The sequence below is a fragment of the Schistocerca piceifrons genome, chromosome X (genome assembly GCF_021461385.2).
Source record: "Schistocerca piceifrons isolate TAMUIC-IGC-003096 chromosome X, iqSchPice1.1, whole genome shotgun sequence".
Classification (NCBI taxonomy): Eukaryota; Metazoa; Arthropoda; class Insecta; order Orthoptera; family Acrididae; genus Schistocerca; species Schistocerca piceifrons.
In genome coordinates this window covers 418,238,067-418,253,422 of record NC_060149.1, presented here as the reverse complement: position 1 = coordinate 418,253,422, position 15,356 = coordinate 418,238,067, and the positions used below count along the sequence as shown (strand labels likewise).

General features: G+C 37.8%; 1 protein-coding gene across 1 annotated transcript in view; it reads right to left on the bottom strand.

Moving 5' to 3' along the window:
• The window catches only part of LOC124722392 (nose resistant to fluoxetine protein 6-like), a 324,526-nt gene that overhangs the window by 99,551 nt on the left and 209,619 nt on the right, over positions 1-15,356 (bottom strand). The window contains exons 7-9 of the mRNA XM_047247563.1: positions 10,076-10,169; positions 9,877-9,993; positions 1,521-1,686 (exon numbers count right to left, since the gene is read on the bottom strand). Of these exons, the coding sequence (XP_047103519.1) occupies positions 1,521-1,686; positions 9,877-9,993; positions 10,076-10,169 (377 nt within the window). The remainder of the gene's footprint in view (positions 1-1,520; positions 1,687-9,876; positions 9,994-10,075; positions 10,170-15,356) is intronic.

Below are 15,356 nucleotides of genomic sequence, written 5' to 3'. Positions count from 1 at the left end.
ACCAATCATTGGGGCAAAATATCTGCTGTCCCCTGCTGCAGTTTTCTGCGGAGGCTAAACCACCATCATTGTACATGACAACATGCTTTGCAGACAGTGCTTTTGTTTCAATGTGTTTGACCAAACAGACACAAATTCCTTAGGACCTTGAGATCCAGACACTTCATCCCAGGAGTATATGAATGACAGCTTGTGGCAACCCATTTAATTTTGATTTAAATAACAAGATAACAAAGGGATATTATTCATCACTGGATCCATTATCATCCCAAATAACACTGTTCTACAAAAATTCTATTTATGAGATAAAAGTGCATAATTATATTGGAAAAATAAAATAAAATAAAAAGTCAGAAAACTTCTATAGAGGAACACGAGCTGCAAATTAGAAGGATGGAGTGAATCAAATGATTAATGCCGATTGAATTCTTGGCTGCATCATATCTTTGAAAGTACATTTCCTGGACTCTCACACTGACTTCTTCCCAGAGAGCAACACAGACAAAGATTCCACTGAGACATATTCCACCATGAAAAAATGGTACAAAGGGAAGTAGATAACTACAGTGTTGGCTGATTATTGCTGGAGTATCATTTGAGACAAGAAAGACACTCCATACAAGAGAAAAAAATGAGACTTGTAATTTTTGGTGGCACATTTTATCATTTTCTCTATTTCTGTATACCTTCCTTTCAAATACATTCTAGAAGGCAAATGCTTTTGTGAATACAGCATCAGATTCCACCTTCCTAGGCTTCTCTAATATGGTATAGTTAGAGTACTTAACTGAAACATTTGATCTTATTATTTCTTGAATTGCAAAAAAGTAATTGTATGGTAATGTATTAGATAAAAATGGACGTTCTGGTTAAACTATGGCTGATGATGAAAAACTGAAAACAGATTTCAACTGACCTTTCAAATTGCTCTAAGAATCCCAATTTTTCTCTCCAGGAATAGATTTTTTTTGTTAAAGCCATGTAATATATTCCCTGATGCTATCTTTACCACTCGAACTCAGGGTGAATCACACTGAACACATTTCAAATAATTGAACAAGTACAGTCCTATTTTTGGAAAAGTACGAAGATCAAAGATTCACAGTGAATTGAGAGAACTAAAAACAATAGCAGGCACAGTGATGAAACTCCCAACTACAACACTTCAGCTGTCAACAGATACATATCTCCACTTACAGCAGAAAATTGTGCTGCTAGCTGTGTGAGTTACAAATTAAACCATTTGCACTGTCAACAGAATGCCACTTGCTGAGCAAGATCACAATCCTACTGAAAATGTAAGAAAAGGTGAACTTACATTGCTTGAGATTTAAGAGACTCATGTATTTCTTGTTGTGTATAAAACTCCATTGTTTGTGTGAGTAGATCACCTTTTTACACAACATTGTATATGAAACTTCTTCTAGATTATCTTGTCACCTTATACTGACAACAAAATAATAAAAGTCATAAATAACATGCAGATATAATTTACTGTCTTAGATCAGAATAACACTTACCATTTCTTCCCTGTCAAACAGATTATTGATGTAAAGCAAATTCCGCCACCAGTACTTCGGACAAATAACATCTGCTCTCTCTGTCATATGGAACAAAGTTTTCTGGCTGTGCCATTTCATATTAAGTATGGCAATTCCAATCACTGCCATATATGCTGGTGTCAACCTGCAGAATATTTTCAGATGAATTGGCAGGAACACACTTCATATTATTAATGCAAGACAATTGCATTTATTTTATGGCACAAACATTTAACGCAGTTAACACAAATTTGTTTAAAGCTGTTATGATTTAAAAAATATTGTAGAATGCTACACAAAGTTACTTCACAGTTTATATTGAACATAGATGCTCCCTGCATATTCATTACAATATTCTGACCATTGTTTGTTGATGAAAATTCTTAACTAAGTTTCCATAAAAATACCAGATATAATAGGACAGCGATAGAGATGATACATAAATAGCTTAAAACAAACTTTCTCACTCAGTCTGAAGCAAAACAATTATTAACAATCCTCCAAACATTAAAAAAAAAATCCCTTATATTCAGGTGGACAATTAATTGGAACAGGATCAATATGCAGATACAGTACTCAATAACTAATATCTGCCTCGACAGCATTTTGAATTATTTCCTATTATGATGATTACAATTAATATACAAATGTATTTATAATGTTTCACGCTTCTTTGTTTCATGTACTAATTTTCGGATGAATACAGCTGAGGATGGTTAACTGTTCACACTCAACAAAGCAAACTCAGGAACTTTTGTCTTACATGTTCCTTCAGCTCATGTTTCAATCTAACTGTAATCAACCATAACTGATAAAACATTTCATATTTCTATTCTGCTGGAATAGTCGCTATGAGTTTTATACATTTTGTTTTAAGAATATTTTTGCACATCATCATCACATTGACAGCTCTTGCAAACACAGTACATATTCCAGAGGAGAACACAGTCTTCTGCAAACAATGAATACATAATATGTGTAGCTTATACCACATGCAATGTATTTACAATATGTAACATTACCGGTGTTATTACTTTTATTAGTTGTAAGATTAAAAATATAGTAACAGACCAAAAAATGTATTTACTGTGTGGATGACACCAATTTAATGAATAAATACAGGCATTTTTTGACTGAGAAAGATTACTGTAATCCATCAAACCATCATGCGTTATGGGATTAGGAGAGGATTTGATGAATTTTATTATTTCATTGGGGATTATGTGTATCCCTGCAGTTATCGCTGTCTACTATATCTCTTGTGTTCTGAGTTCTTTAATCACAGAGAGAAAAAATTCATGTAATTATCTGATGGAAATTTCAGATTATTGTAGTCTGTGTTATAGACAAACTATCACTCACTCATATCATATCCCCTTGATTGTAATGTTGCCACAGATTTAGACATTTATTGATTCTGTCTGTATTTATTTTGTCTGGCACAAAATTTACTCTATAGGCTCGACAAGCAATCATCTCTTTATTTATACAGTTTTACAGTGACAGTTTCTAGATGTCTAGAGATATGCAGGATATTCCCTCTGGCATCCTGTTAACTGCTTTGAATATAAATGGTTATGTTCATAGCTCTACTTTGTACTGTAAGAATTCAAATGAGTGAAAGATTTAGAGCTTCTAACATAAGGTTGTTGTGAGTATTAATTGCCTTGATTCTTCGGTCTAAGTTACTCTTACAGTAATGGGAGCTAATACAGTAGCATTCTAGATTCATACACTGATCAGCCAGAACATTAAGACCACCTACCTAATAGCTGGTATGTCCACCTCTTTGGATAACAGCAGTGATGCATCATAGCATGGAAGTAATGAGGCCTTGGTAGGTCACTGGAGGGAGCTAGCACCACATCTGCACACACACAAGTCACACCACATTCAATCACACCCAAGATGTATTTGAGTTGGTGAGCTGGGAGTCCAGCATATCAACTGCAACTCGCCACTGTGTACCTCGAACCACTCCATCACGCTCCTGGCCTTGTGACATGGCACATTATCTCATTGAAAAATGCCACTGCAAGTGGGAAACATGATCATCATGAAGGGGTGAATGGCATCTGCAACAAGTGTACGATACTCCTTGGACATCATGGTGCCTAGCACAAGCCCCACTGGACCCATGGATGCCCTCTGAATGTTTCTCAGAGCATAATGGAGCCACCGCCAGCTTGTCTCCGCCCCACAGTACAGGTGTCACAGAGCTGTTCCCCTGGAAGACGACAAATTTGTGCTCTCCCATCAGCATGATGAAGAAGGCACCGGGATTCATCAGACCATGCAACACTCTGCCACTGCAACAACGTTCATGCTGATGGTCACGTACCCATTTCAGTGATAGTTGCCAATGTCATGGTGTTAACATTGGCACATACATAGGTTGTCAGCTGTGCAGGCCCACTGTTAGGAGTATTCAGTGCATTGAGTGTTCAGACCCACTTGTACTCTGCCCACCATTAAAGTCTGATGTTAGTTCCACCACAATTTGTCATCTATCCTGTTTTACCAGTCTGCGCCTACAACGTCTGATATCTGTAATGAGGGGTTTTGATGTCTTGATGTAGTTTCACCTTGGTTTTGTTATGTGTTGAAGACATTCACCACAGCACCCCTCGAACATCCAACAAGTCATGCAGTTTCCAAAATGCTCGTGCCAGGCATTCAGCCCGTCACAATCTGCCCTCAGTCAAACTCAGATAGATCGTGCAACTTTCCCATTCTACACACTGAAGCATGATCACTGATACTAGATGCACTGTGTGTGTGTGTGTGTGTGTGTGTGTGTGTGTGTGTGTGTGTGTGTGTGTGTGTCTGACTGTAACATTACGAGTCAAGACAGCTGTAACGGAACTTGAATAGCGTAAAGTTATCGTTAAAAACGCAAGCCGCGCGATTTGTTATGATTTGGTCGGTCATAATAGTAGTAACATGCTTTTGAATACAATTAAAATATAACGGCGATACCTGTTTAGCGTTATTGGAAATAATATGTAATAAATTAATGAGTAAGGTAGCCGATCCTATAAGAAGAGGTAAAATTGGGCATATTAAGGTGTTTTGCTTTATATCGACTAAGCCGATGATACGGCGTCTTTTTTTTCCGTTTACTCTTAGAAGAATAAAAAAAAGAAAAACAAGTAACGAAGTGCTAATTGTGCGTTGTGAAAAATATAGGGGCGAATTTTAAATAGCTACAGTGTATAATCAGATTAACAAATGGACATTCAGTTACGCGAAATAGCCGACAGTGAAGTGTGGTCATTAAATTGAGTACACCTACAGGGCGGTCAATTCCAGGATAAGTCTATTCGCGTCTCACGAGGCACGCGGTATTGAGACCATTTTTTTTTTTTTTTATTATATCACGGAGAGCGGGCTTCAATTTATAAAAAGGAGAAAAGCTGTATCATTATCATTGACTGTTGGTGTTAAGCAACCAAAACTGTTCATCAAAGGGTTTCGGTGAATGAGTGGTGAATGAGAAATGAAACTGTGAACGAAGTTATGTTAAATAAAGCAGAAGAGACAAGACAGTTTGGTCATATCTGTTATTATTCCATAAACCGTAACATTTATTCTCGTTGTACGAAGCCTTTATAGACGATCGTTATGACAATTTGCTTTGAAGGGATCTCGTTACGAGTTAAGTTTTGGGGACCTGGTCAACAGGGGATAGTTCGTAGATCTTAACTACTGCAGCTATTCAGGAATCAGGTGCTACCGTGACCGTTGTGTGTTGTCAATGGCTTAAGGTCATCATATCTCATGCTCTAATATCGACGCGCCTTTCCTCTTGGTATAACGGTGTCTCACGGTAACCACGACAACACGGTGAAGGAAGATACGGTAGATGACTACCAGTCATTCCTTGCCAGGTGACACTGCTGTCGCCCAGATGGTTTTATATCAATAGTAGGTCGGTGGTCATAATGTTCTGGCTGATCAATGTACATTCAATTTATATTTCCTAGACACTGTTTAAGTGTAATCTGACAGAGCTCTGATTATAAGCATCAGTAGATATTTCATGTAACTTCATTGCTTCCTGTAGAGAAAGTGGCATTTTATTTTCAATATAATTAACTTCTTACATGTTGATTACTGATACATATTTTAAAGCTGAAATGATTGTATAAGAATTCTTGATAGATATTTCATGTTTTAATTTGGTCTTCATTTATATATTTTAAAGTTAGAATGATCATATGAATGTTGTTGGTAGACACGATACATCTTCGTCATAATATTGTAATTAATCAAATACACTGAAGCGCCAAAGAAACTAGTATAGGCATGTGTATTCAAATACAGAGATGTAAACAGGCAGAATACAGTGCTGCAGTTGGCAACGCCTAAATAAGACAACAAGTGTCTGGTGCAGTTGTTAGATTGGTTACCACTGCTACAATGACAGGTTATCAAGATTTAAGTGAGTTTGACCATAGTTTTATAGTCAGTGCACAAGCAATGGGACACAGCATCTCCGAGGTAGCGACAAAGTGGGGATTTTCCAGTACGACCATTTCACGAGTGTAGCGTAAATATCAGGAATCTGGTAAAACATCAAATCTCCGACATCGCTGTGGCTGGAAAAAGATCTGCAGCCGGAAAAAGATCCTGCAAGAACGGGACCAACAATGACTGGAGAGAATTGTTCAACACGATAAAAGTCCAACCCTTCTGCAAATTGCTGCAAATTTCAATGCTGGGCCATCAACAAGTGTCAGTGTGTAAACCATTCAACAAAACATCATCGATATTGGCTTTCAGAGTTGAAGGCCCACTTGTGTACCCTTGATGACTGTATAATAAAAAAATGGAAATGTCGTGTGGCTAGGGCCTCCCGTCGGGTAGACCGTTCGGACACACAAAGCTTTATGCCTTGCCTGGGCCTGTCAACACTGAAATTGGACTGTTGATGACTAGAAACATGTTGCCTGGTCAGACGAGTCTCATTTCAAATTGTCTTGAGTGGATGGATGTGTATGGGTATGGAGACAATCTCACGAATCCACAGACCCCGCATATCAGCAGGGAACTGTTCAAGCTGGTGGAGGCTCTGTAATGGTGTGGGACATGTGCAGTTGGAGTAATGTGGGACCCCTGATAAATCTAGATACTACTCTGACAGGTGACACATACATAAGCATCTTGTCTGATCACCTGCATCCATTCATGTCCACTGTGCATTCCGACAGACTTGGGCAATTCCAGCAAGACAATGCAACACCCCACATGTCCAGAATTTCTACAGAGTGGCTCCAGGAACACTCCTCTGAGTTTAAACACTTCCACTGGCTACCAAACTCCCCAGACATGAACATTATTGAGCAGGTAAGGGATGCCTTGCAACATGCTGTTCAGAAGAGATCTCCACCCCTTCATACCCTAACAGATTTATGGTGTCAATTCCCTCCAGCACTACTACTTCAGACATTAGTCGAGTCCATGCCAAGTTGTGTTGTGGCACTTCTGCGTACTCGTGGGGCACCTACACAATATTAGGCGGGCATACCAGTTTCTTTGGCTCTTCAGTGAAATAACAGAACTAATTTGTCAGTTAAATATTTAGTCTAAACAGTCATAACCAAAATGTGGGAAATTAGAGGGAAAGGATGAATGCTGTATAGGTAGAATGCATTATTATTATTATTATTGATGACTTATGCAACTGGCTCTATTGCTGCTGCATCACTCAGAGCTATAATCAAGTTTGCGAGTTCTATAACCATGCTTCCATGCCAGTTTTATCGTTTGTTTCAAAAGGTGGCTTCATTTGAGAAAATTTTAAAATTACAAGGATATCCAATTACTGGCAAGTATTTAAATTCAGTATTGCTTATAGACACATTTTTCACTTTTAAATTTGTCTATCAACAGTACTGGAATTTCGCCTCCTGGAGGTAAGTAGCGGGCAGCCTTTGTATCTCCTGGTAGCAACTATCAGTGCAAAACTATTAACCTGTAAAATTACATGTCACTGTTCCACTCTCACCAGCAACTGGTTAAGTTTTTATAATTATATGTTCATTAGATTGCATCACTTAAAACTGATCAAACTGTTGTAAGGGTGACATAATTTTCTGTCATGAGTGATGCCTTCTCATTAATGTTTGTGATATCACATCAGATTTGTAATTGTGATTGCAATCTAAAGTGTTGCCAGCACACACTATTACTTTCTCTGGAGAGTCTAGACTGCATGTAACATGGACAAATCCAGAGTCTGACTTACAGATATTTGTAACTTGACAATCATTGCTCAGGGAGTGCTGTAGAAAGCCATGGTCGCTTATGTGGATCACAATTTTGGACTTCAGGTGCATTCTGAGAATATTTTCAGTAAACTACGAAGATATAATACAGTTAAGGACCTTCCATCACCTTTTAGATATGCATCCAGGAAAAAATTATTTCTTCTTATAATATTTTGGCTGATACCAATACGGCCATCTTCAGGGTGGGCTGATGACTTTAATTAAAACCATTTGTGCCTTGTAGTTTTAATTCATTACCAACTCACCTTGAAGATGTCTGTTTGGTTATCGGTCAAAATACTACTGGGAAATCTTCAACAAATAACCCATGATCTGAAAATTCCTGGCATATTACAACTGTGTTGTGCTGGTCCGAGACTCAAACTTGGGAACTTGGCCTTTCACAGTATTTGTCTGGGTGATAATTGGGTTAAGTCTCACTGTGGAAATAAGAAAGGTATAAGATCACTATTTTGATACTGACTTTTGCCAAATTATGTTAAGTAGTAGTTGACTGAAAGATTAATGGAGACAATACAGAAAAAAAAATTGTGTTCCAAGGTCACGCTGCACTTATAATGTGTTGTAAACTTTGAATATACAGGGGTTGGACAAAAATATGTAAACACTGTGAAAAATGCAGGCTTAAACGTAAATACAGATGATAGTGAAGCCTGTAGGTTGCACTATTGAATTTGACCATGTGCGATATCCTCAATACATTGCAAATGTCAGTCATGGTCAGAACAGTGTTCCATGTAATTGTGAGTGCATTATGTTGGAGCTCAGAGCATTCAGATGTGGGCAAATTTTTTGTGCTCGTATGGTGGGTGCTTCCATAACCAAGGTAGCCGAAGTGTCTGGTGTTCCCAGAGGAGCCATATCAAAGCTTTACACTGCATACTGTGGAAGTAGAAAAACATCATCTGCTAAGTCACAATGTGAATGAAAGTGTGTGTTGAGAGATTATGAGGGACAGTCATTGAAGAAGATTGTGATGAAAATTAAGAGGACAAAAGTTGCAAAAGTCACTGCAGAACTGTCTGTTGCACTTATGAACCCTGTCAGCATCAAACAACATGTGGGAGCTCCAGAAGTAGGGAACTGTAAGGTGAGCTGGGACTAAAAAACCATTCAAGAGTGTTGCAAATGCCCGTGACAGGAAAATATGATGCTGACACCATAAAAATGGGCTATGGAGCCATAGAAGTAATTTGATTGGATGAGTTTTGTTTCACACTGTTTCCAACTTCCAGCTGAGATTACATCACAAGAGTAAACATGATGGGGTTTTGGTGTTGATTTGGACAGCCATATCATGTTGTTCCATGGACCCCACAGTTGCTATGCAAGGTTGTATTATTGCCAAGGATTATGGGACCATTTTGGCTGATCAGGTACATCCCATAATACAGTGCTTGCCCCCAATGGTGATGCCGTATTCCAAGACAACAGGGACTCTGTCCACACAGCTTGCATCATCCAGGACTGGTTTCATAAGCATGAAGATGAACTGTTGCATCCCTCCTGGCCATTGGTCACCAGATCTCAATATTGTTGAATCTTTGTGGTCTACTTTGTAGAAAAGAAGCATCATCGCTATCCAGCTCATCATCATTACCTGAAATTGCCATTATTTTGCGGGAAGAATGGTATATGAATCCTTTCAAAATCACCCTGGAGCTGTGTTTATCCATTGCGAGACAACTGGAAGGAATTTTGAATGCCAACGGTTTTCCTACACTACATTGTGCATGGGAATGTGTTGTGTTTTTGGTGTTGCCATATTTTTGTCCACCCTTGTAGATTTCAATGACAAAACCTTACATCCTCAGCACTGAACCATCATCACATTTTATCTTGCTACAAAATAAGATCCAAAACACTGAAATTCAACTAAGTTGCACTTTAAATACACATATTTACAAACATAATGAAGGACCGCTACGTCCCAAGATTTAAAAAGAAAAGGGTTAAATTTTGTTGGCAAACATATCTCCTTTTCTTTTGAAAATAACTGATAATATTTTATGACATTATTCAACAGGGCATATGCTCCTTACCTAATAATTCTTCGTAGAACCATGGTGATAAACTCCACAATTTTGCTTCCACATGTCTCTTGTGAGGGTTTCTTTCCTTGTTTCCCTTGATAATACAGATATGAAACTAGGAACCCACTGTTAAGAGAATATATGTTAGAATTTTATGTTGTAATAGAAGTAAAAGATAGCAATTGGAAAAAGTACTTTAATACTCTACCTGAGGAAGAAAAATGTGTCTACTGAAAGAGTAGAATTACTGACCACCTGCACCATGAAACCTTCTGACAAGTAAAAAGCTTGTGGTTTATTATCTGCAAACATAAAAGAAAACATATATGAAAAATAAAGGAATTGTCATCTATTACATGATGCATGAAACTGGCCATGACTGGAGGAAGAGTGTCCATTGCAGCTGAAAAAAATATTATGTCTAACAAGGTCAACACTGAGAAGGACTAGGTGATGTTTTCACCAATCACCGGATTATGTTGCAACAGTTGTATTATCATTGAAAGGAAGTCTATTCTCAGTAGTAGGGAAGTACCCTGATCATGCAATACTAGTTTCAGATGACTTTAATGTACTGAGGGTAGAGTGGACATCTATAGATTTGTTATAGGTGGTAAAGGCAGTCTTGCAAGGAAGTTCTGAATGCTTTCATCAAAAACTGTCTTGAATGACTAATGCAAAAACCTACATGTAATGGAAATATTTTAAATCTTGTAGCTACAGACAAGCCTAACCTTATTGACAGTGTCAGTAGAGAGACAGGGATTAGCAATCATGTCAACAGAGCCATGATGGTTAGTTAACTTACTAAATCCTTCAAGAAGGCTAGAAGAGTTTTTATGCTGTAAGAAGCAAATTAACATTTGTTAGCATCCAATATGATGGATGTATGCTAATTATGGATGAAGCTTAAACTGATTGTTAATCATACTCTGGAGAAGTACGTGCCAAGTAAGTGAATCCAGGATGGAAAAGACCTGCTGTGGTGTAACAAAATTTTTAAAATACTGTGAAAACAGAGACTGTTGCACTTTTGGCTCAAAACAGAACACACAAGTACTGACAGCTAAAAGTTAGCAGAAATTCATGTGTCTATAAAAATACTAATGCATGAAGTATACAACTTCCAACATTATATATATTAGTGAAAGATCTTGCCAACAATCCTAGAAAATTACAGTCCTGCATAAAACCACCAAGTGGGTCAAAGGCTTCTATTCAGTAATTGTAAACCAGTGTGATGTGGCAATAGAAGACTACAAAAGGAAATTTGAAGTTTCATTTTTCAAAAAGAAGAAAAAAATTTTAAAAAATTGTGCAGGAGGATTGTACAGACATACCATCGTTTGACCACTGCACAAACTCCCATATGGAGGCACAGAAATAGACATCCCTGACACTGAAATGTTGGAAAGGTGACTCCCCTTCATAAGAAGGGTAAATGAACAGGCCCATAAAATTACAGGTCAATAGACTTAACAATGGTTTGTTCCAGAATTATTGAGCATATTCTATATTTAATGTAATGAATTTACTTACAGAGAAGAGCTTCTATCTATAAATCACCTTGGATTCAAAAAACTATGCTAATGTGAAGAACTTAGCTTGCCCTTTTCTTGAACAATATCCTGTGAGCCACGAATGAAGGCCAACACACAAGGTTCAGTATTCCTATGTTTGCAGAGAGTGTTCTACACAGTGCCACACTGCAGATTGTTAACAGAAGTCTGAACATATGGAATAAGTTCTCCTATATTTGAGTGGCTCAAAGACTTTCAAGTAACAGAACATAGTATACTGTCCTGCATGGCTAGTGTTCATTTGAGACTAAGGTATCATCTGGAGCGCCCCAGGGAATTATAATAGGACCACTCTTGTCCTTTGTATACATAAGCAATCTGATAGGTAGCATGAGCAGCAGTCTGCGACTGTTTGATGATGATGCTGTAGTCTACAGGACGTGTCACCTTCAAGTGACGGTAAGAGGCTACAAGATGAGTTGGACAGAATTTCTACTTAGTATGGTGAATTTCAGGTTGCTTTAAATTTCAAAACATGTACATTAATGCAGATGAACAGGCTGAGTGCAGTACTGCACTGGTTGACAGTCATGTTGATTATATATCTAACAGCAAACTGACATGAAACAGAAGGAGCATGTACAGTCAGTTGTAGGGAAGATGAATGTATAACTTCGGTTTATTGGGAGAATTCTAAGAGAATGTAGCTCATCTAGAAAGGAGACCAAATACAGAACACTTCTGTGACCCATTCTTCAGTACTGCTCACGTGTTTGGAATCCACACCAGTCAGATAAAAGAAAGACATTGAAGCTACACAGATATGTGCAGCTAGATTTGCTACTAGTAGGCAAAATTAGCACACAAGTATCATGGAAATTCTACATAAACTCAAATGGGAATCCCTGGAAGGAAAAAGACACTACTGAGAAAGTTTAGACAAAAGCAGCATTTGCAGCAGACTGCAGAATTATCCTAGTACCACCAACATACATCTTGTATAAGAACCTTGACAACAACTCTAATCAGGGTTCTTATGGGAGCGTACGGACAGTTTTTTCCTCCATGTTCCATATGTGAGTGGTATAGAAAATCACATTAATACATGTACTGCATGGTGGCTTGCAGAGTACGTATATAGATGTATACGTAGCTCTGGATGTAGAAAGCAGGTGTTAAATTATTTCAGATACTTTGGATCTCTAAATGGAAATAAAAGTAATAATAGATATTTTGCATTATTTCAGTTAACATGCAGAAAAGATGGCTGACCTAAATATATCTCTTGGATTTTTTTTCCTCCCAAAAACTGATCAGGCTTCTATAGTCTAGAGCTAAGTAGAAGTTCTTAACTGCGGACTTTGTTCACACAGGTGTCTACTCAGATGCAAATTACTTGACCTTCACTATACTGTTAATATTTGTAACGCTGACCTGAATAGCTCCATTCAAGTAGCAGAGTGCATGTGACATGTCCATAGTTCTGTTCTATATTCTTTGGATTAGGCAAAAGAGAGAAAAACTTCCATGGTCTTCACTATAGTTTAACCACTTATAATGCTGCCCAGAGCAGGTCCATTCAAGTGGCAGGGCATCTCTGGTGCATCCACTGTTCTATTTTTATAGTTTAGATTATGCAAACCTCTGAGACCCTTACAAGAAAATGTCAGCTCGAAAACAAATATTAAAATTGATTGTAGCACTAAAAACCAAGAGTTACCAGAATGAAATTTTCATTCTGCAGCAGAATGTGTGCTGATGTGAAACTTCCTGGCAGATTAAAACTGTGTGCTGGACTGCGAATTGAACTCAGGACCTTTGCCTTTTGCAGGAAAGTGCTCTACCAACTGAGCTACCCAAGCATGACTCACAACCCATCCTCACAGCTTCACTTCTGCCATTACCTTGTCTGCTGCCTTCCCAACTTCACAGAAGTTCTCCTGCAAATCTTGCAAGACTAGCACTCCTGGAAGAAAGAATATTGCAGAGACATTGCTTAACCACAGCCTGGGGTATGTTTCCAGATAAAATTTTCACTCAGCAGTTGAGTGTGCACTGATATGAAACTTCCTGCACACAGTTTTAGTCTGCCAAGACGTTTCATATCAATGCACACTCTGCTTCAGAGTGAAATTTCGTTCTGGAAACATCCCCCAGGCTGTGGCTAAGCCATGTTTCCGCAATATCCTTTCTTCCAGGAGTGCTAGTCTTGCAAGGTTTGCTGGAGAACTTCCGTGAAGTTGGGAAAGTAGGAGATGAGGTACTGGCAGGAGTAAAGCTGTGAGTACAGGTCATGAGTCATGCTTGGGTAGCATAGTTGGTAGGACACTTACCTACTAAATGGATAGGTCCTGAGTCTGAGTCTTGGTCTGGCAAACAATTTTAATCTGCTAAGAAGTTTCAAACAAGAGCTGGCTGAAAATCAAGATATAAAGTAGAATTTTTTTAAAAAATTTGGAAAAAATATGAGAATTAATCTGACTGAAAACTTTATGGACAAGAATCCAGATTTACATTTATAATAGGAAATTCTTACTGATTGCCACATTCTGACATATCAGTCACTGAGTCACTCTAATTAGACAGCAAAAATTTTGTACCAGGGGAATATGCCAACCATACAATAATACACAGTTTGGCTTTAATTTGTGTAATACTGATTGGGAAAACTATACATACATTAGCCTCAACAAAGACAAAAGAGAAATATTTTATAGCTGCTGCTTACAAACAGATCTGACCTTATCAACAGTATTGCCAAGGAGACAGAAATTTGCCATAATAATTGTATTGTAGCAGCAATGGTGACAAAAAATGAAACTACTAAACCAGAAAGCTAGAAGAGTATTTTTTGTTGATAGGACAATATAAATATCCAACAGAAATAAGGAATTAAGGACATTCAATTTAAATGTGATAGAAGCAGAAGATTTGTAGTCAAAGGCAAAACACATTTAAGTCATTCTCTGGATAACTCATTCTCTGGATAATTCATCTTGGCTTAGTAGTATAATTTTAATTTTTTTGATAAAATATACTGTTACAGACTCATTTCAAAAGATGAAGTAAAAATCTGATAAATAAAACTTAATAGCAACTTGTATATTTATACACAAAACCTATGTAAAATTCTCATTAGACTTTTCAGAGAATTCTTGTGTCATTGCAATCCCTGTTGTTGGTTAATTCAAAATGAGAAGTGAATTGACTGGGAAAGGAAAGTTTTGAAAGGATTTGAATACCAGGAAAAAAAATAGAGTTGATGGATCTGTGAAGTGCAGTAACTAAACTTTATCTTTACATAAATGAAACTATTCCTGAAGAACATTTGAAATCATGTTCAAATATTTATCAAGCACGCTGCTGAGGGATCACTTCCCACATTTGAGCACTTTATGGACACAGAATCCCTTGAAAGGAAGCAAATAAAGTGGACCCCCATCAGCGTTAATTGGATTCTGTATGGTCACTGGGGTACTATGATGCACAGAGAGAATGCCAAGGACTTGGTGCATTACATCACAAGTAAAGTCAATCTACATGCTAATATAGTAATTCAGAAGTCTCACACCAGTTCAAAAGGATACCTTTCCTGATGTCATTTTGAAATCAGGGTCGTGCAGGCAATACTGTGAAGATTTAGATGAAAATGGCATCTCGAACTCCTAGGCCTAACATCTCAGTGTCTGACAATGAGGACCAGAGAACTCATGTTCAAATATAGTCACGTTGAGAAGGTGACAATACGAGCTTCTCTCAGTGTATTGAATGTTTAACTAACTTAAGGTATGCGGGCAAGTAGAATCATTGATGGTTGTTGAAGATATTACCTGGCTGTATTTCCATAATTTACTTGAACAAGATAGCAGCAGTACTAAAGGATCACAAGGAAGACTACTACTCTTACAGACTTCTCTGGGTTACTACAACCTGCAGCCAACTCTAAAAAGGGATTTCTGTGGCTTACTC